Genomic DNA, 25,053 nt, shown 5'->3' on the forward strand with positions numbered 1-25,053 from the left:
AAGTGACGATGTATGATGTCAGCTAGTACGTGTGACATAAGATGTCTGCTGCTTGCCACCTCCAAAGGATCTTCCTCCTTTTCCTCTTTCCTTTTTTCTTTTTTTTCCGTGTCCTGTCTGGCTTTGAAGCAATCACATTTGATGTCTGAATGCCAAAGACAAGGCTTGCGGTTTTACTCTCACAAGTGGAACGTTATAGCTTCTGCTATAATGCCACAAAACTCTATTAGAAATATTTTATCCCCACGGACACGGAGACAGAAGTGAGTGAGAAAGGGGAAGAGAGAAGGAAGAGGTGGGGAGGGGGATTCACAAGAATAAGCAAAAATAATGAACGAGAGTCTGCTTCCTGCAGAAAGAAAAAAAAACACAAAAACACAAAAATACAAGACCAAAATATCACTGCGTCAACAACATGAAGATATATAAAACTAACTATTTTGCTGAGAAACACACAGTAATAATTCATAGTGCATTTAGTGCCAACCACAGCCACCACACAGGTGATGTGTTGAAAACGCCCAAGTCCATCTTTGTGAGAGCACCATGTGAGCACCTGTGTGTGTTCACGCATTTGTATTAGTACGTTTTTTCTATAGGAGTGTCCGATAGTGAGTGTTAGGGGCCACAGACCTGCCCCCAAAGACCGGTGGAAGATGGAGGAGTTCCAAGTCCTAGAGATCCAAGGGTCTTCCCGAAGGGCAGGAACCCCAGGAAGACAGCCACCGGAGAAGCCAGAGGAGCAGAGGATTACCCCGGGGGCTACAACCAGCAGCCACCAGAGCCCTGGGAGATGGCAATGGAAAGCCGCCCACCCAGAGCTGGACGAGCTCAGAACATAGTGGCCCGGGACCTGACAGAGCCCAGGGATCCAGACCCTTTACTCTCTCCTCTGGTGAAGGAGGAGGAGAGAATTCCTCCAGCTCAAATGACTGCTGTGAGGTAAAAGAGCTAGTGAGGTTACGGTACTCTATTTGTCATGCAGTCTGCAGCCCAATCCTCATTCTCCCACTGCGCCCTACGGTCTCCTCTTGGTCCACCAGGCGACGCCTCCCTTTAGCCCCTTTTTTAAGCAGGAAGTGTGTGGAGTAAGCCTCTGGTAAGGGGGTGACTTGCTCTTTAAGAAGGCCGATAATTATTTTTCACATCGGAGCTGGATGGTTTGGAAAGCGTTTAAATGAAATGATCATTTGAAGAACTCCGAAAGGGGGAAAAAAATTGTGTCATTTTGGTGCAAAGCTGAAACTGCATGGCGTCAGAAAAATAAATGTATCTCATTCAGGGTTTCTGATGCACACTTCAGCGTTTGTGAAAGAGGTCAGATGTGAGTGCTGGCTCATGACTGATTTCCTGCTAATTGTGGTGTCAGGCAAATTTAACCAGCTCTGTGCTGCTTCATCTCAGGAGACATTAGTGGTTTTTGGTGAAGCTGCTGAGGTGGAAGACACTGAGTGGGTGTCACAGCAATCTGGTGACACAATGGGTTTCATGATTGATGTTCACATATCTGGGTTAAAGTAATAATGGCAGTTTACACGAAGGCCGTAAAATCCCTCAGTAGCTCGTGCAAAGGGCGGGCGACAAGTTCATGTTTCCCTGTAGGTTTAGTGGATCACAACGTGGTCATTTTAGGAAAGTCTGATAAATCATCATGTAAACAAACAATCTCACAAAAGAATACAAATCAAAACAATATTCACTATGTAAAGTAGCTGGACATAAAGAAACATTTACCTTTTTTGTGGACTTAAACTTTGTTTTCTAAATCAAAGCTAAACAGCTGAAAACTAAACAGCTGAGCATGATGTGTGTAGGAAAATGATATTTTTTAATGTTGTTGGTCCAAAATATTGATGTAAAGAGCTCCATTTATACTCAGAAAGGGGCAGAAGTAGCTCAGGAGGTGGAGCGGGTCGCCTCATGATCAGAGGGCCGTGGGTTTGATTCCAGCTCCCACCGGAGGTATTCTGCCGTTGTGTCTTTGGGCAAGACATTTCACACAATTTGTCTATGTTAGTGGTGGTCAGAGGGGCTGATGGCATGAAATGGCAGCCTTGCCTCTGTCAGACCACCCCAGGGCAGTTGTGGCTACATAGCTTACCATCACTGGCAGTGTGTGAATAAAGGAAAGTGCAATCCAATCCATTATTATTTTCCTTCATTAAATATTTATGTATAGAAAAATTGTCCATAATTAAGCCTTCTAGGCTGCAGAAATGTAAAAGATTTAGAACAGTCGGTGTCATTATCAGCGGTTTGCCTTGTCTTGTGGAAGTGATCGTTGAAAAGTGATTCAGACTCAAGGCAGATGAGATGATGCATCAGAAAACTGCAAAATGGAGCAAAAGTCACCTTCAGTAGTTTTATGAAGAACTGAGGGAGCTGAATGACAACATTAGTTTCCTGGGGTTATCGGTTAACTTTGTATTCACAGTGATCAACGTGCAGCCTTAAAATAAAAGGCTTGTGCAAATGTGTGAAATGCCTCGCCTTTGTTTGCAAGTTTGTTAAATTGGTGCTTTTCTGAGTGTGTGAAAATAGCGCTCCGTACTGTCATAAACTTGATTCCACGTAATGTGACAGGGACGTGGACACAGCTGAGTGAAAAATATGACTCCTATAGATGCAGTCAATTTATAAAAAAACACCTTGCATCCATGCGGGAACAGACAGATGTGTGTGTGTGTGTGTGTGTGTGTGTGTGTGTGTGTGTGTGTGTGTGTGTGTGTGTGTGTGTGTGTTGTGTGGTTGTTTCAGCGGTGAGCTTGGGCAGGCTAGAGTGTGATTTCCTGAAAAACAATTATAGTACCTAATCTCACCACTTCCTTCAGCATCTATGTGGAGCTAAAATGACGCTTTTCTACTTTCCCTCTGAGATGTTGTCACTTCTGAACTTTAGTAAAGTTTTTCTGTTTGGTGCATTTCACCGGAAACAAATTTCACAAACTGCTTCACAAAGTCAAATTTAACGTTGCAGGGTTCCTGACCAGCTAAAGACCATCATGGTTTTAAGTAAAACCATGAATAACTGTCTCAAGACACCTACCTTCTCAAATGATAAAAGTCAGGCCATTTGAATTTTTTACATTTTGTAGCATAACAAACATTTGAGCCCTTAATGCGCATAAGCTCAGAAATAATTTATGAAAATACCATTAATGATATGAAAATATATCGTTGAGCATTTATTTTACTCACTCTGAGTTTTTCGTGCAGGCTGAACATGAAAACAGTCTCCTACAGTCTCCTGGTCATCATCAAATATTACATCTCCACTTGACCCATCCCTGCGGGAGCGGGGCACAGGGTTAGTATTTAGACCTATCTCCTGCATTATATTCTGATAGAATTTAGACGATGAAACTCTAGGATTTGAATATCCTGGGAGAGCTACGTCACACTGTCACTTAACATTCATGACGTGTGTCGAGGAAGGCTGTTGTTGGTTTAGCGTCCAGGAAACAGCAGAGAATGTCTTTAATGCTGAAAACTCTGAAAGGTGCATTAAAGACTATATCGCCTTTAACAAAAAACGCTTGAGAATTAATATTTTTTTAATTCATTTCTGATCTCAAAATTCCTTCACCACAACAAATCAAACCGTCACTATAGTTACCTTCCAAAAGGTGTTTGTTCGGCATGATTATGATTCATGTTCAATTTATGTTGATGTTTGGCATAAATTGTTTGTGTCACAACAAGCATCCAGTATTAACACTTTTCATATTATGTGCCTTTAAAATAATTTACTGTATACATGTCTGCATTTCCTCCATTGTTATAGTAGCCCTGAAGTTTGCAGAGGCTCTGCATCTAACTTTTAAAAATAATCAACTTGAGATATAAAAAATAAAAAGATCACAAACTTCTGTAATCAAAGAAATATAATATCAAATATCTACATATTTTTAAACATGTTGCAAGCATTACATTTGACCTCAGTCGGCTCCAAAACCAAGCTTTCAAATATCTATGGTTTGTGCACCTATAAAATTCCAAAGTTCAAACACTTATAAACATTTAGTCTTGTTAATGTAAATTACACAGAATCAAACTCATGGAAAACAACGACTTTTTCAAGTAAAAGACTTTTCTTAATTATCATTAACAAATATGCAGCTATGTTATGCTAATGGGAGCCTGTGTTGATACTAAAAGAGCAGAAAATTAATGAAAATGTATTTGATGATGTCTGTGAAACATCTGCAGGACACGTGGGGAAATATTACAGGATAAAGATGGAAAACATGTAAAGAAACCGCATCAAAGCCAACACACACACACACACACAGAGAGAGAGAGAGAGAGAGAGAGAGAGAGAGAGAGAGAGAGAGAGAGAGAGAGAGAGAGAGAGAGCAGTGATGACGTTTTAGAAGAAAATCTTTTAGTTTTCACTTTTGAACTTTGCTGCTGCTGATGATAATGATGATGAAGAAGATGATGATGATGATGATGATGATGATGATGATGAAGACGAATCATTCACCTCTTTTTTAATGTAGAGCTTGAAAAAACTTAGTTTTAGCTATTTTTAACAGTAACAATGACAGTTACCCGTGATGGTTTATTTATTTTATCTCGATTTGAAAAAATAACGAAAAACTTCGGGAAAAAACATCCTGGGGTCAATAAAGACAAACTCTCGATTCTTTAATCTTGATGTAAAACTTAAAAACAAGCTGAAACTTTATCTTTCAGCAGCTATTTCCTGAATCCCAGCAGTTGCGCAAATCCGATCTGCATCAGATCTGCTGTAAGGCTGAAGTTTCCACTGAGGATGTTCAAACGCTCTCACAACAAGAAGACTTCAGGAAACCGTGACGCGCTCGGAGGGCTGAGCTCTTTTCGGGGGAATTTGACGTTCCGAGGCAGATAAAGCTTCCTCTCATTGCACAAGAACCTTCATCTGGGACGACCGATCGCCTTTGTGTCACTTTGTTTTCTAAAAGCAACAACAAAAAGGAAGAAATCAGAGGAGGATGAAAGTGTTTCTGCTTCTCTTTGTCACCTGCATCTCCTTACATAACGGGAAAGGTAAGTTCAACGATCAGCGACTCTTTTTTTTTTTTTTGTTAGAAGTCTGACAGCAAATGCTGTTTTTACAGTGTAACATTCTTTAAAGAACAAACCAGCACGGGTGTGAGTTTAAATTTGACTGTAAATAAAAAAGAAACTGTTTCATTTTCCTGGAAACAGATGAATTTACTGGTTCGCACATGTCGATGGTTCGCACATCCTCCCCCTCTGAGCCCAGCTCCTCACAACAACATGATGCTATGGTGCAAATATGCTGCTGCTCGCTACTTTTTATTAGAACGGAAAAAGAGCAAAGGCGTTTCGGATTCCGAGTCAGGTTTTCATCAGAGTGGAAATCTATTTACAGGTAGAAGGGTTTTCTTTTCTTCAGAGGAGGACGGGAAACAGAGAGGGTGTTGTATATCTCAATACATCACAGAGGGGAAATCCGATGTGCTGTTACTCAACTTTTCATGCTTTTTCCCCCAGATTCACACTCCTGGACAGATCAAAAACAAACTCTTATTGTAGTAATATATTGCGGCAGGAAACAGGCTAGTCTAGAGAAACACAATTGAATAATATAATAAAAAATCCTTTTATTGCACCTGTGCATATTGGTGTTACAGCAGCAACATGCAACAGCAAAATAGAAGTATAAAAAATAAAGAATAACAATAAAGATTAAAATAGTCTCAGATCTTTATCATTCTAAATGCTGAATATAAACATTTTAGAAACAACCAAAAAACCTGTAAGAAATGCTGTGTGGGTTAAGAAAAATAGTCCCCTGGATTAACCTGGAGGCCTTCTTCCAGCAGGACATACCCTGACACCTCCTCAGAGAGATGAACAGGAGGCACCTTATAGCAGGCTCCTCTCAACACAGAGGAGGCTCCCAGGAGACTGGGTAGTCTAGTTAAAACACACACTCTGCTGGACACCTCTTAAAAATGGGGACCATGCCTTACCCCGCCACTCCACAGCCACGGCCTCTGATGTTGCAGAGATGTAATTGAGCAGTTCCTCCCAACATGTCCCAAAGCCAGCAGCTTCCCATCCATATGAGTTGCTGCGTACTCCTTCAAGACCCCATTCCTTAAGGCCTCCTTCTGCAGCCTGACACTCATTATTAGTTTTTAGTCCAGTAAATTTCAAATAATCCAAACATTTCGTGTTATATTTGTCAATAGTGCTTTATATTGAGGCTCCATGGTAATATTATTTATTTATTAGCAAATGAATAATAACAACAAGACACTTAGAACTGCAACAAATACTAACATTTTGTGGCTAAATTAACTCTTATTATTCATCATTAATCTGATTAAATGTCCTCTAAGATCTTAAAAAAACATCAGAAATGTGGGTTATTGTTGCACAACACATTTATGTGATCAGATTTCTGAATCCTTCCCAGAACTCATTAGTATTTGAACACTTTAGTTTTCTCTTCTGAAGTTTTATCATTTTAGCAGACAACCACAGCACTTAGTCACGAGTTGCATTTAGAGGACTGATCAATTGAAATTTGCAGATCAGTTTTCCCATATTGTGACTAAAGCAGGATGTCACAAGTAATGCATCTTCTTTATTAACTCAATCTTTCAAGTTTATGAGTTGGAAAAAGTTATACACATCTCAACAAATCCCATAATAGTTACTTTTATAATGAGACCAAAGTAATCAAACAGACCCTTTGGTTAAGAAATATACTCATTAAAGGGTGGGTGTTTCATCTGTACTTATCTGAATTAATTAATCAAGATTAATTAATTACAAAGCGTCTGATTAATTAGTTTAATTTTTTAATTGAGTCCCACCCCTTATTAACAGCTTTGATCATTAGTGTTTAATTATGTAAATTATTTACTGGAATTAAGACATATTGCATAGACATAGAGCTAGCAAGCAGACTCTTTTATGCTCACATCTAATAAAAACAATTTCCATAAATCTTCAAACTAATTCACAACAGAAATCATTAAACAACCTGAATGGGACTTTTAGAAAACAAATTTGATGGAAAATAAAACATTTGCTACTGTGGAGATAAAATATTTAATAGCTGTCAGTGGAAAACTACTGAGTGCTTTTAGAGTCAGACGAGCTCCATATTTTTCAGGTTAGTGTTGAGACAGAGCTGTGGTGGAGATAAACTTCCTGTTTCTAAACCATCACTGAAGAGGGTAAACAACCAGGAGGCTCACAACTCCAAACATTACCTCAGCGTGTCGCAGGAAAATGTCGGCGAGTCAAACAGAACTGATCCTGATCGTTTTGCCCCAAAACTCTGTGTCTGATCTGAACTCTTATATGAAATCAACACCAGTGATTTGCTTCTTTCTTTAGGAGCACCAACGACGGCTAAGTATCAGTTTGTGAGATGTAGTCCTGAGGGCGGCCAGGCCAAGTGTGTGACCTATCAGAGCTCAGACATTCCATGGAGTCCAGACCTTCCAAAAAAACTTCCTGCTTCTGTTGGGAGAACTCTGTAAGTATCTTAGTGCTGTGAGACTGCAGGTTTTAGACGTGCAGCTTTATCTTTACCAAGTGTCACTCAGGAGAATCAGAGAGAGAGTCTTTGTATAACAAAGTTAAAACAAGTCTGGCACAAGAAAAATCATCATATTACGCTGTCAGACAAAAACAGGTTTGAAATATAGAGATGCTGCCGCATTGGATCATTTTCTTTGCTTAACACAATCTTTACTTGGAGTGTGTGTGTGTGTGTGTGTGTGTGTGTGTGTGTGTGTGTGTGTGTGTGTGTGTGTGTGTGTGTGTGTGTGTGTGTGTGTGTTGGGCAGTGAATTTAAGTGTGAGTTAGATGGCCAAGAAAGGCAATTAGAGGACAACGTGGAGGGATGAAGTGAGACAGAAAGAGCTGCACAGGATTTAAAATAAATACAATTGTTTCAGCTTCTTTTTCACACCTAAAGCAAAAATTATATATTTTACTATTTGTATAAGATTAATATTGTCGTTTTCTTTTCCCAAACAATTTAAAGTAGTGGTTTACTAAAAAACATTTTTAATGATTATTTCTGATTAGAATCTCTCACTGTGAGTTTTTCATGCAGGCTGAACATTAAAGAAAGTCTTCCACGCCTACCTCCTGCATTAGCTTCTGTTAGAATATAGACGGTGAAACTCTAGGTTTTGAAAAGTCTGACAGATCTTCATCACACTGTCACTTAACAATCACGGAGTAACCCATCTTGACTCATGACGGGGAGGGCTGTTGTTGGGTTAGCGACCAGGAAACAACGAACAACGTTTCAACTACCAGAAGCTAATTGTTAGCATTAGCGACTCCACCACGCAGCAGAACTCCTTCAGGCTTGTGTTGTTTGTATAAAACATCAACGTTGCAGAGCAAACTGAGTGGTAGAGTGGAGTTGTTGTTATCCAGTCCGATACAAGATGTCCAAATATCAGGAAATAAGACTCCAAATCCTGCCGTTTGAAGCTACTTTCCCCACAGGCCGACTTCTAGTTCCTGAAACAGGCACACTGGAGCTTTTTTTGCCCCGAGAATAGGACTTAAGGCATTCAATCCTAATAGAGATAACTGCAAATGCATTGAATAAACAAATGTACCACACTTTTAAGTCAAATCTTTTTTGTGACGTTTTTGTATTTATTTATCCCTGTAAGAAATAAGAACTGCCTTTTCTGTGAAAAGCAAAACTATAAAAAAAAGAACTCTGATGCATTTTAATTTTTGACACCGACATGGATGTGTGGTTGCTATGAAGGAAGTGCATCACTAAACTGAAATACATTTGCAGATAAAGAAAGAACAAACTGTCCTTATTTGGTTGTTGGTGCGTCATAAAGTCAAACACTCAATAGGGTGAAACAGCTTCAGCTTGTTGTTTCGTTGCATTTAAGCTGTATAAAGTTCTACTTTCATTATTTCTTAGATGTTTTAGATGATTGTTATTGCATTTAATACCAATGGTTATGTTCTAATTCTCCAAAACTTTGTTTTTGTTTAAGTTTTAGTTTAGACACTCAGATGATGTATCAAGTTATATTCTTGTTGGAAGAAGATTTAGCCAAAACTTTATCGTTCAGCAAAACATTTCTGTAGAATAGGTCAGCAAACGTAACAAAGTCCAAACTTCTCAGACTGCAGTTTGATCAAACATCAGGGAGATAAATCTAACACATGGAAATTTAAGTTTGTTGAAAAAATTGTAAAACTAATTCATCAGTCAAGTCAAACTGTCCTGAACAGTGTTTGGTTTGACTCAATGAATCAGTCTTGCTGTTGATGATGAGAAAATGAACAGAGACACTCGGAGTTGCTGAAAAATTCCGTTTTAAAGTTGATGCTGTAATTTGTTCATTTCCTTCAAGCTGTATAAAAAGTTTTAGCGCAATCTCGGCTCTCGGTTCCCTCTTTTTGAGTTCCTCGTAACTGTTTTTCTCTCTCAGTCTTTGACTGTTATTTTAAAAATGTTGTTCTTGAAAATGAAAACCACAAACTACATTTTGCTCCGTTAAAGTCCATCACCGGTGATTTTATTCGCTGTAGTATTTCATAATTATATGAAATCCTTGAATTTACTTCAACATTTAATCAGAAACTTTTATTGCAGTTTTTAGATAAACAAAAAAGTGAAATGGAAATTTGAGTTTTTAATAAAAGATTGTTTTTGACAAATCTATTCTTTAAAAGTTTGAATTTTATTGTTTTGATTAATTTGTGGGGGGGTTTATGGCTTAATATTTGGAGCTTGTTATGACAGTATCTTGTGTCTCAGCATGCTTCAAGTAGGAAGTGAAGGGAAGTGCTGGGAGGAAGTGGGTGGCGACGCCTCGCGGACTGCAGCTTCTGGTCTATTGTTTTATATCTGCGTATGTCAGATACCAAAGTTTGAGACGTTGAGCTGCAAAAATATATATTTTTTAAACCTAATTACTTATTTATTCATCCAGAAACAAATCAGCGTTCAAAATCAAACTGATCACAATCAAGAGTCAGAAGGTTTTATTGCTATGTGTGCGAGAATCACAACATTAGGAAATTGCTGCTTATAGAAAGTTACTTTATTTTGATTCAGTTATGATTCCCATGCAGACAATGCAAGACTTTTTTTAAATGTTCATTATTTTATTTAAATAAAAAGTCTCATGAGAATTCAGTAATAATAGAGAAGACAGAGAAGACTATTTGTCCCCTAGAATTAAATAATTTGGGATTTTGTTTTATTTAAAGGGACAGTGTGTGTTTTTCCTGGCAATAGGGGACAGTATATACCTAAATCATTGCAAGCAAGCCTTTGTTTTTGTGTTTTGAGTAAGACCTTACCAATGGATGGCCACTAGGGTAAAAATCCCTGGGAGTACAAACTCCAGCAAAATAACAAGCACATCAGACTCCCTTTCATCACTGGCAACAACTGAAGACGTAAATGTGTAAAACATCAACGTTCATAAAGGGAGAAAGTTTTGTAACCATTTGTTATAAATCAGTGAATGTGTTTTGTCCTCACGGGCTGCCGTAGAAGGAAACATTTCAGCCATGCTGCTTTTATGCTGCACACAGATGGAATCAGCTCCCTCATGACCTCAAATGTGCCCCGACTGTAGAAACTTTAAAATCAAAATTAAAAACCTTCATGTATTCATCAGCCTTTGAATAAATGTTTGCTATGCTGCACTTTCTGCCCTGTAACTGCCAACCTTTTGACTATGTCTTTTATCTGTTTGTTAAATCTGAAATTAACGTCTACATTTCCTTGTTTGATTTACTGTATTTGCTGTTCTTGCTTCAGCACTTTGAATTGCCTTTGTGTTTGAAATGTGCTATACAAATAAAGCTGCCTTGCCTTGCCTAATATGGCGCCCCCCAGAGATCATGTATTTTAGCCCCAATTTTTATGGTTATATGTTACGATGCTACCAATGTCTTTCATTTAATTCATTTTAAACAACATTTCGATGAATATTTCCAGAGATTGACGGTAAAAACTACACGTCGTCTCTTTAAGTTGCACAAATAACTTTGATTCTGATGATTCATCTACATTTGGATTTAAAGTTTGAGAAATCACTAAACTGGAAAACAAATATGTTTTATTTGGATAAAAAGTCATTAATGAGTTTACGCTATTTTTTTAATTTGTATTTTGTATCTTTGTTCAGCACTTCAGTCAGCAGTGCTATATAAATAAATTTGGTATGGTAGGTCTAAATTCAGATGAATAAATTGTGTAGTATTCAAAATAAATAATCTGCATCGTGACAGAAACAATTTTTATAGGCAAATATCATTTATAACTGGTACTGTAAAAAAATGATATTAGGAACTTTTGGTCATTTTGCTTTAGGAACTCATGATAAAAATGACAATCCAGTTGAAGCCAAAGTAGTCAAACTCTAGTAAGTTGAGCAAAAAAAATTTGCTCCTCGCCTAAGAAGCTTTATCAATGAAAACTGACACATGAGGAGTATAAAGCTTCTAGTGAGAGCCTTATTAATGCGAGCTAAATCCCACCTTTTGTCGAAACCCTAAAGAATTACCTGACTCTATGTTTTCACCATTTTTTACAATCCTTCTCTAAACAATAAAAGAGTCCAAGAACTAAACCCCAGCTCTGTGAGCGTTCAGATTTATTTTCTCTTCAGGAGCACATCTTGACTGTGAAAGTACCGTTCTCATGTTTCATCCTGCAAGCAGTTTAAAGATTATGATCATGCACGTGTTTTCCCTTATAACAAGTTTCCTCTCCAGTTGAAACTATGTAAGGTCACAAAACTTTTTCAGTCAATATGATGAGGCGTTCACTGAACAAGGGAGAGGGTTAGCCTGATGCCAAACGTGGACAATCTTTGTCTCCCACACAGCCTAAGTGGTGCAATCGTGGCGACATGCACTTGCATGGTGTGTCTGCAGCACGCAGCCAGCAGGGCTTGTGAACCGTCAACAGCGCAGTAAATCAGCCAGCAGAAACACTCTTTCACAATCATCACACTCATTGCAGCTGGACTGCATCTGTGTTCCACTGACATTACTTTTAATTTAACGGTTTGTGAATGACGTGTAGAAAATGAAAGGGTTTTTTTCAGGAGTGGTCCTAGGGGATGCATAGGGTGGGTCAGTGCGACTTTGACAACAGCGGTCCGTCCTTGCGAGCCTGTTGGAGAGCCCTTGCAACGACGGACAATGATGTTATGCGCTTCCATACCAACGCAGACAGAAAAGTATAAACTAGCCTTCAGTAATGATATTGTTTGGTGATAAATTAGCCTCATGCTAAATGTGGAACCAAAGCGTGCATTTATCTGGAATGTAATTTTTGATACTAAAGTGTTGCAACTACACACAAAAATTTGAAATATTGAAAAATTGAAACACGTCGTTCCACCCCCCGCGCGCACACACACACACACACACACACACACACACACACACACACACACACACACACACACACACACACACACACACACACACACACACACATGCAGTTAGTCTCTAGTACCTCCCCTGGTCGGTTTCTCCCTATTGTCTCTCAGCTCAGAAAGATTAAGTTAGATTTTGCATATTGCAGCAGATTAAATTAACTCCAAGCTCAAACTTTTTTGACATTTTAAATCTCTGATATCCATTCTGTTTCCAGAGATGCAACACCTGTTGAGGATGAGAGTCCTCTGAGGGAAGAGGAAGAGAACAAGGAGGAAACACTGTTTGGGAGTGATAACAAGGAGTCACCTGACATGTTTTTGGGCGATGAAGGTTCTGGTTATTATGAAGGTTCTGCGTCACAAGGCCTATACTTTGCAGATCGGACCCTGGCAGCTGAAGTTGACAACGGTTCTGGTGAATCTTGGACAGGCAGCTTTCCAGGTGGGTTTGTGGTAAAAGTTTGACAGGAAATTAATGTTTTACTGTGAGTTGCTCTTAATTTGCCACATTTTACTTAAGAGAGGCATTTGCAATATTTTTTATTTCCAGATGAAAATTTGAACAACTTCTTTGCTGATGAGGCCAAACCTTCAGAGCATGACCTGAAAGAAGACCACCTGCTGAATCTGTAGACACACACCCACAAACGGCTAGCATCTGTTTCAACGCCCTGCCTAGAAAGTAAAACTATTATGTCACCGCCTGCTGGAAAAAAAACTTGTTTATGCAGAAATGAAATATATGATTAACTATTCATTGTTTTTTTTTAAAGAACATTTTCAGGTGCAAAAGAAGAGTTCCAAATATTGCTAAAAAGATGCAAAAATCAACAAAGAGTCAGAAATTTAATATGAACTTCCTTTGGTCAGTATTTTGTGTAAAAAATAACTTTCTAATGTGCATTGTAATATAAATACAAATATGCTTTAAAATCATAATAATGTGCAATAACATTATGCCTTTGTCTATGCAGTGCTGGTTTTTGACCGTTGAAACATCTCTTTCATGATTTATACAAAACATTTCTTAATTCTGAGAAGCATCACAGTCACCCAGGAGGAAAATATACGCGGCTGAAGAAACAGGTTCACTATGTCATAGCTAATGTGGAAATATGAACAATGATTATATGTGCATTTGAACCCAAAACTTTATATTATTTCATTTTATTCCATATTGCTTAATGTGCATTTGAAATGTTTTTATCTATAAGAGATTTAATAAAAACAGAAGAAGAAATGTGCCATAAGACTTTTATTGTCGCTGATTTTGTTGTTGTTAATCTTTGAACTAAAGTCTGATCTTTATTCTGACTTCTATCATCTGACATCTGTCTTAATTATAAATCAGAATAAATTTACATTTACACATGTTCAGACCAAGATGCAAGTCACCCCCTACCAGAGTACTACTCCACTCCCACTTCCTGTTTGAAAAATGCAACGAATGCTGTTGCCTAGCAGACCGAGAGGGCGGAGCCGCGAACAAATACACACACACACAGGCTCACAACAACATTGTGACATCATATGGTACCAGCTAACGTTCTAGGGTACCTCTTAGCCAATAGCGATGGCTGATTTAAATTCAAATGCAGTGCAGAGTTGACAACAGCACAACACTGACAGTTTTAGACAGAAAATTTAAACTAACTAAAATGCACTAAAGTGCTAAACCATTGACTAAAAATGTCTGCAGCCTGATTAGACACGCATTTATATAGTTTATCAGAAAAAAATAGTTGATTTGGGGGTGACTTGCTCTTTAAAAAGTAAGTCACCCCCTACCAGAGTCTTATTTCACTCCCACTTCCTTTTGAAAAAATGCAACAAATGCTGTCGCCTGGCACACCGAGAGGGCAGAGCTGGTAACAAATACACACACATGCCGTTTCTCAAGATGCATACTTGTCCGAACTTGTGTACTCACGTTCTTGTGAAACGTCATCAACGATGGCACAAGGGCTGTTCCAATCCTCAGTATGCATAACGGCAAGTTCGCTCAAAGTTCCCGGATGTGTTCTTGCTCCTCCCATTGTAGGAGGATGAATCAATGGATCCTTCTGCGGACTTGGGACAGCAAAGTTTCCCCAAAATGCATTGCGTCGCAAACCATTAAACTCCAAACGTCAGAGGAGAAAGCTAATAACTGTAATGTTTTATATTAGAAACATAAATTAAATATTCCAAAGTTGTCTGTTATTGTGAATAATCACATGTAAACTGTAAATTTTGCTGTGTGTGTTCAGGTTTTACTCTTCACGATCTTTCAAAATGCTAGCTAACCCACTATCAAAATAAAAGCAACATAAGTCTGTTTTGATGAAAAATAAACTTTTTTTATTCATGAAAATGTGGGAAATGCTAGTATTTTCATAGTTTTGATCAAAGTGGGCCAAATATAATACGAATAATACTTTTTTTGTTATTTAAGGAACAAACGACTTTTATTTTTATGTCAGGTCATTTTTTTAATCTGCAGCAAGAAGCAGCGTTTGTTGCCAAGACACAATGGAGTAAGGTTCTGTTCTAAATGCCGTCCTTGTCCTCCCGTACTTGGTTGAACCTACTTTCTGGTGTCCTTGCCAAGTGGTCTAGTACACAAGAATGTACTATCATCCTTGAGTATTGAGAAGTGGCCACACACAGGCTCACAACATTGTGACATCATAATGTACCAGCTAACGTCATAGTGTATCTCTTAGCCAATAGTGATGGCAGATTTAAAATTCAAATGCAGTGCAGAGTTTTTACCTGAAGACGGCGCACAACACTGAGTTTTAGAGAGAACATTTAGATGTCCAGACAGAATAGTTTATAAACAAAACAAGTGGATTTGCGGGTGACTTGCTCTTTAACAAGTTCGAGCCAATTGGGACAGATCAGACCTTGCTTTGCACACAGACACATATGTTGATGGCTTTACATCCATGTCTGGTGTTGAATAATGAGCTGTCTGTGTTTTAAGACCACGCTCAAAAAGTTTGAAGCTGATAAACATAAATCCTAGATGTTGATTCAAATAGAAGGCCTATGAAGATTTTATTTCTTGACCTGATAATCATAATAAAAGCATTGGGTTGTGTGTTTTGAAGCGCTTAGGCACCACCCACACTCACATCACGTGACCCGTGTCATATGACGGTAACCTTAATACTCAAACGCCCCTGTTCAACCAACGGAACGAGGCTAGCTGTTAGCTTCAAGTGTCAAGACGGCGACATGGTGAGTGGGACGAGTTTAAGCTTTAAAATCTTATCCGGTGTTTATTCATTCATAAAATATATCACCGACTCTATCAGGGCCACTTGAGCACATCCACAGATGTTTAACATTTTAATCTGACAGGTACAAGCTATCAGGGTTGGGCTAATTAGCATAACTACGAAGTCATTTTTCTCCGATGTTATGGCTTATTTAAGAGCCGCCAATTGTAGTCAACTATGCTAACAGCCGTTAATGTTGATTAAGAAGTGACATATTGTGTATTTTTTGTGTAATCGTTCAGTAACGAGAACCTAATCGGTTTTAGCTAACGCTCTGGTTAGCTCTGACTGGAATGTGAAGTTCTGTCGTCACAGGAGCACTGAATCTGCAAATTCCGTCAAATAAATCAATGCTTGTTATTTTCCTAGCGATAAAAGGACAAGTCTGCCTATATTACGGGCTGTTTCTGAGTGAATGTATTGCTGAGTTTTTGTGTTTACTACTGTGATTGGCTCTGTGGAGCTGACTGAGCTGATTCCTCAAGTTTTTTTTTTTAACTTCTGCATGCTGAAGCATGTGTTCATGACTTGGTGTGTCACTGTGCATCTGGTGATGTTTGAGGTTGTTGTTGCAACAACAGATGCTGCCATTGTCCTTACGTATGACAACGCAGTAGTGGGTTCAAGCTCACTTGGACTTGCGTAAATACACATCCATCAGTCATGTGCACTTAGTCAGAGATGCCAAATTGGCAGCTTTGGTTGTTTGTCATTATTTCCACATCACACGTTTGTGTTGTGCATTAAAACCTGTCTTCTGTGAAGTATGTTGTAGAAAACTATAAATAATTTCTTTCATTCAATTCAAAAATACTTTATTAATCCCAGAGGGAAATTGATTGCTGTAGTAGCTCAGAATAATAATAATAATCAAGTCATCAAAGAGTTATTGTAAATTACAATGGCTGTTAGCAGGAAGGATCTCCAGTAGCGGTCAGTGTTGCAGCGAAACTGAAGAAGCCTCTGACTGAAGACACTCTTCCGTTGTCGGATAGTCTTGTGAAGAGAATGCTCAAGGTTGGCCATAATTTTCTTGATTCTCTGGAGAATCCTTCTTTGCATTATCTCCTCCAGCGGTTCCGAAACTGCCAAAACTCTGGCTGAGTCCTTGAAAGGGCTTGGAGTTTCTCCAGCTTGTTGGCCAGTGATCTCACATTGCCCATTATGATAGATGGAAGAGATGGTTTGAATTTCCTCCTTCTCTGTCTCCGTTTTGCTCCCGCTCTACATCCACACCTCTTGCGTTTTAGCTCATTTGGGATTTGTGGCTTCAGTTGAGGTATTATTTCAGCCTTTCCAATGTTAATCAGCTGCTCCCGATTGTAAACAAGTCGTGTTGCCATGGTTACGCATCATAACAAATGCTCAAAAAGTGAAAAAGGCTAAAAAATAGCAGTAAAAATCCTCCAAGCTTCACAGCACCAGAAACAGAAAAGTAAAGTGTCCAAAAAAAAAAGTTTTTCTTGAGAAACTAGAAGAAAAAATGCCCAAGAAAAGGCATAACTTACATATAGTCAACAGAGCTACTCCAACATGCAGCCATCCAGAGCAGCGCAGTTCCGGAAAGAAAGATAGATATTCATTGATTATTCATAGATATTTTGTGATTTGCATAAAATTGTAGTTGCACTGCATGTTTGTAAACCTTATGGAGTTCACACAATGCTGATTTGGATACAAATTGTTGCCAAATAATTTTATTTTTAATGTTTGTAAATCCAGAGTTTCCTGGGAGGTTTGTTTGGACCCATATGTGAAATTGATGTGGTGCTGAATGATGCCGAGAACAGAAAGACGGCTGAGCTGAAGACAGAAGATGGTAAAGTAGAGAAACACTACCTATTCTACGATGGAGAATCAGTGTCTGGCAAGGTAATTGTGAGTTTGCATTGTAAACAAAGCAAGTTACAGAGGTCCACAAAGTAAACACTGAGACATATTGAATATTTCTGCTATATACTTCTATTGAAAGTGCCCTCTCTTTAACTCCTACAGGAAATAAAATGTAATTTATGATTTTGCAAGAGATGCTTTAGCTCAGAAGGAATTAAAACCTTTTGTTTATGACAAAAAAAATTTTTGTTGCCCCCCCCCCCTCTATGTAGTTTATAGAATGTTCAATATTGCCTCATTTTTAATCGTTGTGTAACATAAACGTAATTGCTATTAACGTTTAGTTACATAATGATGACATTGTCAGTGATTTGGTGTGTTTATACGACTTATTTCATAGTTAAAGTTCAAATCCCACCGATTCTGCTTGTTTTTAAGTTGCCCAATCAAAGCAGCCAGAAATATCTGAGATTTTAAGGAAATAAATGTGAGTTGGCTACAGAGGAATTAACTACATGTAAAAAAACATTTATATCGTTATCTCTTGTATGACAAAGACCACTTGACTGGGGTTATTTATCAATAACTTTGACACCTCGTGACTCCTGATGAAGTTTGTCTCAACACGTTTCCTCTCCAGGTGAATCTGAATGTAAAACAGGGAGGAAAGAGACTGGAGCATCAGGGCATTCGCATTGAGTTTGTCGGACAGATCGGTGAGTGAGTTTGATTCATTTTTATTCTCTGACTCGTGCAAAAGATTTGCTTGTTGCTCATTGTAGCTGGCTGGAAATCTACTTCAAAGTAACATTATGTTGACTTACTCATGTGGCTTAAAGGTTTAACAGGGCATGTGGTCGTCATGTGCCGTGTGTCCCAACAGAACCTAACCCTTCTGTAGTAATATTTGCAACATGGATTGGATCAGCTGTTTATCACCGTAGCGCACTACAAGCTGTGGTGACACAAGACACACAACTCGCCTCTGTGATTTAGTTCATACTTTAATCCAAAGAGATGGACAAGTAATCAGAAAAAAGGGGTGACAAGTGATTATTGGCCTGTTTCCTAACCAATGAAAAGCCTTTCTGAAATCAGATCGGTACTGAATCCTACTGTACTTACAGGATAATGTCTGTTTTTCAGAGCTGTTTTCTGATAAGAGCAACACTCATGAGTTTGTGGACTTGGTGAAAGAGCTGGCTTTACCCGGAGAACTCACCCAGAACAGAAGCTACGACTTTGAATTCATGCAGGTGGAGAAGCCCTATGAGTCCTACACTGGAGCAAATGTCAGACTAAGGTACACTATCATCTAAGAACAACTTCAGATTTTATTAGTCAAATTTGTTTTGTTCATTTAGAGCAATTTCTATTTTAGATCAATAATTCTAAAAAGAAAACCATTCATTTGGGGGTTATTAATATCTCTGAGAGGACAGTAGCTATGGGGGAATGGCTGAGTTAGTTACAAACTTGTTGACTCTATTTCTTTGACGTAATGCGGATAATTTGCATGAATGTAAAGAATGCCGAGGTTTTAAAATGAATCAGTTATCTTTAACATTTAATGAAATTATTCACGGAAAATTCTGTCACATCTTTATCAATCAGTAGTGTAACTTTTTTGTGGGTGAATGATCAGAAAGTTTGGATGACGGCGCATTTTTGTTCTTCTCAGATATTTTCTCAGGGTGACAATAGTCCGTCGTCTGTCTGACTTAGTGAAGGAATATGAGTTGATTGTCCACCAGTTAGCCACCTACCCAGACGTCAATAACTCAATCAAGATGGAGGTCGGCATAGAAGACTGTCTTCACATCGAGTTTGAATATAATAAATCTAAGTAAGCTTCAAGTTTTTGAAACTGATTTAGCTGGAAATAAAAAACAAAATGAGCCCAATCTAAATAAAACTCACCATTATCATATTATGGATTTTTTTTTTCTTAACTTGCCTGTTAGATACCACCTGAAGGATGTGATTGTTGGGAAGATTTACTTCCTGCTGGTCAGGATCAAGATCCAACATATGGAGCTCCAGCTCATCAAGAAGGAGATAACGGGCATCGGTATGAACTGGCTCAAAAATACCTAGATCAATACAAATGGGTTTAGTGTACCAAGATTTGTGTTTTATCACCTTTTCAGGGTTTTTATTACTGAATAGGTCCTGAAACAATTTTCGTCTTTGCTAAACCGTATTACCGTAAATCCTCTAATACAGGCCCGGGCCTGTATTTGACTCAAGCTCATCAAGCTCCAGGCCTTTATTGGAAGGAGGGCCAGTATTGGAGGCAGGCCTCAATTTCTATTTGAGCAAAATGAACTAATGGTTCGCTGGAGTTGACAATTAAAATTGAGCCCACGTTTTCAAAGTTAAACACATTTCTTTTAACAACGGTAGTTTCTGCTTCAGCCCTCTCCCCCCTCCCCCTGCGCAGCGGCCGCAAACTCACTGGTGCGCCTGCAGCCTCTCAGAGTTCCTGCTGCTCTAAACATTAAAATAATTATTTTATTTTCTTTTCCTCACTTCTGATTACCTTCAATGGTGTCTGTTTGTTGCAACCACCAGGTACAAAAACTAACTTGTTTTTATTTGACTATATTTCTGTCCTGCCTGTTTATTATCGTCCTGCATCTCCTCTCAATCCTAAAGAAAAACTGCTACCTGGGTTAATATATATTCACCTTATGAGGTTACCTTTGAACTGCAGTTCTAAAAGATCTACCGACCGCAGAAACAGCGGAGTGCGCGCTGCTCGCCGGCCACATCGCTTCACCGAGGACAAAACAGGTGATGCGCCCCGATCCACAGCAGCGAAAAGCATCAGGCACAAATAAAAGCGTAAAAGACAGAAAACATAAAAGGAAATGAGCCGACATGAACGATTGCGTGTTAAATTAGTTTTTGAGGTGGCGACACCTGATTTGATAATGTTACTGTGGCCGTGCTCAGGACGCAGATGTCTGGAGCGCGTCAACAATCAGAGCTTTGCATGCGCAAGCTGGTTACGGTTATGATGGGAGTGAGGGGAAGGCTAGATTGCAAGAGGGTAAAGGTCACAATTTGGTTAAATGTCCGTTTTACGGCGGGTGTCGGTACCGACGCTCTGGCACAGCGCGTTGCCTCCCGACGCGCAGGAGCTTGTCACCTGCTGACAGCAGGCTGCTGTCTTTTCTGTGGACTGCATCTTGCCGGTCATTATCACATGACAGCGACTAGTTGATGACAGGCATAAAAAGTCACTATAGAGCGGTGAAGTCGACTAGTGACTAGTTCATACAACCCCTGCTACTGCTCCCCAGAGTGTTCTGCAGCGCACGTTCTCTTTGAACTTGATATCAAACTTTCGCCTCCTCTTCATCTCCGCACGGTTAGTTACCCTCGCGGTCTATCACTGGCAAATCAAAAGTGAGATGGATGACACAACCGCCCCCTGTACTTGTTTGTTGCCACATTCCACCCGGCCACAATAAAAAACCGGCCATTATTCGCCTCCGCCGACTCCGATACCAGCCAAAATATGATACCCGGTAGTTAATTAAATACAGGCTAATATTAGAGGATTTACGGTATGTTTGTTTATCTAAATTCATTTGTTGACCTCTCTTAAAGGTCCCAGTACAACAACAGAGACGGAGACGGTTGCAAAGTACGAGATCATGGACGGCGCTCCAGTAAAAGGAGAATCGATTCCCATCAGACTTTTCCTGGCAGGTAAACGTTTCTCCTGTTTAGCTTGTGGCTAATCGACTCTTTACCATCACCTGTTACAGATTGAGTTTACTTTCTTCTTTAAACATTAAAGGACCTGTATGATGCTATTTTACACTTTCCAGAGCAAAAATGTGCACAATATATGATAAAATATTACTGTTGGCACTATTTTGATGTCATTTTTAATTAAATATATTATTTTCGTGAGACATTCCTTCAACCCCAAAATAATATGCTTGGATTCGAAAACCCGCCCCCACCCATGTGAATTCCACAATAGTACACAGCTGCAGACCCAGAGACCAGTAGTTCACTCTGTCATGTCCCACTCAATGATTACCAAGTAACAGGTAGCAATGGTGATGGTTTGAAGAAGTAATCCATCTGAAAACCCACCCCGGTCCTGGCAGGGAATCAACAAGCAGTCTGTGGAATCATGGTTACATTCTGGCTTGGTTTTTGAGAGCCCCAGAAGATAAAATCTGTGCAGATTCTTCTGGAAGACTGGACAGATCCTGTACTTTTCACAGACAAAAGGGAATTTTGGGTTCTAGGCATTATTTAAAGTGCAAACTAGATAAGAATTAAATCACTTATTTACAACGGTGGAGATTACAAACATAAACTGGGCGTTAGTGTTTACAGTCCAGGGGAGGAGGGATCTGGATTCAAAACTATTGGGATGGGCATACTGACGCAACAATGCCCCATCTAGGATTTTGCAATAGCTTAGCTGAGTTTAGTAGAGTTGAAGGAAAGAAGCAGTTGAGACAGAAAAATGCATGCAAGAAGCCAAAAACCGTTTTGAGGGTGTTTTTCATGAGGAAATAACAATATAACATGGTCAACAGCTCTAAAGAGGATTTGCGTGATTTAATGCCTTTAAAAAAGACTTAATTAAGCAATGAAACAGACAGTTTATCTCTACCTCTGGTTTCTTATAGGATATGACCTGACTCCTACTATGAGAGATGTCAATAAGAAGTTCTCTGTGCGCTACTTCCTCAATCTGGTGCTAGTGGATGAGGAGGACAGGAGATACTTCAAACAACAGGTAAACAAACACACTTTTGTACTGAGCAGGTTGTATTTGAGAACCAAATGTTGGAAATATGAATATTTATCCATATCTCACTATTGGTTTTATTATTTCCATTTTTTAAAGACCAAGTTCACTTGGAAACATATATATATATATATATATATATATATATATATATATATATATATATATTTTTTTTTTTTTTTTTCCTTAAAAGATCAGATACTCTGAGTTTGTCATATGGCTGAAATAGTCTTCTACCCCTTTTTTCTGCATAAGACTCCAATAGCAAATAGACAGGGAAAGGCTTGGTTCAGAAAAGCCTGATAGATTTATGTCACACCGTCAGCATTCATGGACTCACCCATTTTGCCTCATGATGGGGAAGGGTGTGTAGAAGTTAACCGTTAGCATTAGCAACTTCTCCACACAGCAGAACTTCTTCAGGCTTGTGTTACTTGTAGAGATAAACCATCAACGTTGTAGTGTGAACAAAGTCAGCGGTAGAGTCGCCTTGCTTTTAGCCTATCAGAGGAGAGATATCCGAATATGAGGAAATGTTACTCAAGGTCCTTCCTTCTGTCACTTTCCCCTCCAGCTCACTTGCACTTCCTGAAACAAGTGCACTGGAGCTTTTTACTCAGATAATGACTCACTAGGCCCGGGGTATTCAATTCCAGTCCTGGAGGGCCGGTATCCAGCACATTTTAGTTTTAACTTGGTTTCAACACACCTGTTTACAATCAGCAGGTAATTAGCAAGCTTCTGCAGAGCCTGATGTGCTGCTGCAGAGGCAATTCAACCACTGCATCTAGTGCGTTGGAGCATAGAAACCACTAAAACGTGCTGGACAAGGTACTTATTTCTACTAGAGACCACTGCAAACATAGTAAAAAATGAGTGAACTTGATCTTTAATGTAATATAGTTTTGGATTTTCTTAAACCAACTTCATTTTTTGTCTTTGAATTATTTGATCAGTTTTCCTGGATAACTTCCTGCAACAGAATATTTTCTGTATGGATGACCTTGTGGCTGCAAAATGATTTGTCTTTAGTCCATTCGGTCTGCTCGGCAACACAATTTCTTATGTTCTTGTGAAGTTAGATTGTTTTTTTCTGCCATTCTACTGATGAATAAAATAACCTTGTGTCTTCTGAATGTGTGTTTTAGGAGGTTGTTTTGTGGCGAAAGGCTCCAGAGAAGCTGCGGAAAAGAAACTTTCATCAGCGCTACGAGTCACCCGAGCCCAGAAACCCGCCGGTGAACTCGGAGCAGCCAGAGATGTGACATGATGGCCCCACTAAGAACTGAAAATACACAGACACATCATCAAAGCTCGTCACTGCTGAAACGCCGGCTGTGTGAGGGCTTCCTTACCGTCTCCATGGACTGAGAAGTTTCTGCAAACATCAATACACATAACTTCTCCTCAGGCACCCACCTCCCAACCCCTTCCATGATCCCCCACCCCCATCATTTCATGGCTTCAGATGTGAGCTGCCACCATCATTCTCTCCTTCTGGTCCAACACGCACGCATACAGATGCACATGAGCGTAGAAAACAAGTCTGCTGGATGCTAAATGTCAAAGCAAAAGTGCAAACCAGCCCAAGTAATAAACAGTGAGACAGCATTTTGGATTCTGGCTCCTCAGACTAAAAACACACTTAAGCACACATAAGTGAAGCCATAAAGTCTCATGTGGCTGAATGCAACGCAAGCAGGAGCAAAGAGGAGGAAACAAAGAAGATGGCTGCACTGGTTCTGTTTTCTGTATCAGGAGTTTTTCCGGTTTGCTCTGAATAGCCTTGTTCCTGGACTTTCTGTTTCACGTCCCTTCCTCCTTCACCGACGTAGAGATGCGTCTAGAGTCTGGATGAGCTACTTGATGAGAAACTTCAAGATGTGAGGATTTTTTTTTCATCGACTTGAAGATGCGAGCGGCCAAGCTATGAGTTGACACACATGCTATATTTACTCACAATATCCTAACTGTGAGCTGTCATTCACCAAGCTGAACACCTAACATCTTCACATTTGACCTTTACTCTAAGATTGTTGCAACGGTTTGCAGATTGTTTCTTCTAGTTTGATTTTAGCTTTAATTTGGGAATTAAGTGCAAGAAATACTCATCTCAACAGAAAGCTCATGCTGTATTTGATGTTTTGAGAAGAACAATCTAACTGAAGTCACATTGGTCCAAAATGGACTTTTTCTTTCTTTTTTTTTTCTTTTTTTACATTGTTTATCAAAATGGCACTTAAGTGCAACAAATTTGCATGTTTTCCCACTGAGTCTTGAAGAAATCTAGAAAACTTAAAACCCATCTCTTAAATTTCCACCTTTTGATTTGAGAAACCACAGTATTTTGATGTAAAGCTGCATCAGAGGCAAAAGAGCACGCTTTAACTGGTAAAGCAGAAATGGTTTGAGTTTAGAGTTTTGTTTTTTCAAAAATGACTGAAGTGATGACGTGACCTTCAAAGAACCTTCTGTTTTGTTTTTGTCTAATTTGACCGGTTTAATAATAAATCCTACATGCTTAAGTTCCATGCAGCATGTTTGTGTAACGATAAATATTTGACATAGAACATGTTTTGAGTTTGATCAGGAATTCCCCTAAATGTATTTAAGGTATGATGTCAGCTTAAGTTTTGGGACAAAGCCTTGTGTTTGATACTATGTTTCTGTTTGTTCATGACTAACCTGTCAACTTTCAATTGTAAAGGGTTATTTCCCAAACATTTTAGAAAA

The 25,053-nt window shown here is 39.0% G+C and overlaps 2 protein-coding genes across 2 annotated transcripts; both read left to right on the plus strand.

Moving 5' to 3' along the window:
- The first annotated feature begins 4,746 nt into the window (after positions 1-4,746).
- On the plus strand, positions 4,747-13,685 carry srgn (serglycin). Its single transcript, XM_015953786.3, has 4 exons — positions 4,747-5,034; positions 7,369-7,510; positions 12,651-12,877; positions 12,986-13,685. Exons 1-4 carry the CDS (start codon positions 4,980-4,982, stop codon positions 13,066-13,068), a joined length of 507 nt encoding a protein of 168 aa, XP_015809272.1. The 5' UTR covers positions 4,747-4,979; the 3' UTR covers positions 13,069-13,685.
- Positions 13,686-15,552: 1,867 nt separating this feature from the next.
- On the plus strand, positions 15,553-23,810 carry vps26a (VPS26, retromer complex component A). The gene is made up of 9 exons (XM_015953787.3): positions 15,553-15,660; positions 17,424-17,573; positions 18,175-18,250; positions 18,681-18,837; positions 19,216-19,380; positions 19,499-19,605; positions 21,153-21,254; positions 22,199-22,308; positions 23,469-23,810. The coding sequence occupies exons 1-9, from the start codon at positions 15,574-15,576 to the stop codon at positions 23,583-23,585; spliced, it is 1,071 nt and encodes a 356-aa protein (XP_015809273.3). The 5' UTR covers positions 15,553-15,573; the 3' UTR covers positions 23,586-23,810.
- The last annotated feature ends 1,243 nt before the right edge of the window (positions 23,811-25,053 follow it).

Source organism: Nothobranchius furzeri, chromosome 9, assembly GCF_043380555.1.
Source record: "Nothobranchius furzeri strain GRZ-AD chromosome 9, NfurGRZ-RIMD1, whole genome shotgun sequence".
Classification (NCBI taxonomy): Eukaryota; Metazoa; Chordata; class Actinopteri; order Cyprinodontiformes; family Nothobranchiidae; genus Nothobranchius; species Nothobranchius furzeri.

What these genes read in the sequence shown, in the direction of transcription:
- vps26a (XM_015953787.3), top strand. Translation starts at nt 15,574, where the DNA reads ATGACGGTAACCTTAATACTCAAACGCCCCTGTTCAACCAACGGAACG. An exon ending in TGAGTTTGTCGGACAGATCG is followed by an intron (nt 18,251 to 18,680) that starts GTGAGTGAGTTT and finishes TCTGTTTTTCAG; the next exon opens with AGCTGTTTTCTGATAAGAGC. An exon ending in GGAGCAAATGTCAGACTAAG is followed by an intron (nt 18,838 to 19,215) that starts GTACACTATCAT and finishes TGTTCTTCTCAG; the next exon opens with ATATTTTCTCAGGGTGACAA.
- srgn (XM_015953786.3), top strand. Translation starts at nt 4,980, where the DNA reads ATGAAAGTGTTTCTGCTTCTCTTTGTCACCTGCATCTCCTTACATAAC. An exon ending in GCTTCTGTTGGGAGAACTCT is followed by an intron (nt 7,511 to 12,650) that starts GTAAGTATCTTA and finishes TTCTGTTTCCAG; the next exon opens with AGATGCAACACCTGTTGAGG. An exon ending in TTGGACAGGCAGCTTTCCAG is followed by an intron (nt 12,878 to 12,985) that starts GTGGGTTTGTGG and finishes TTTTATTTCCAG; the next exon opens with ATGAAAATTTGAACAACTTC.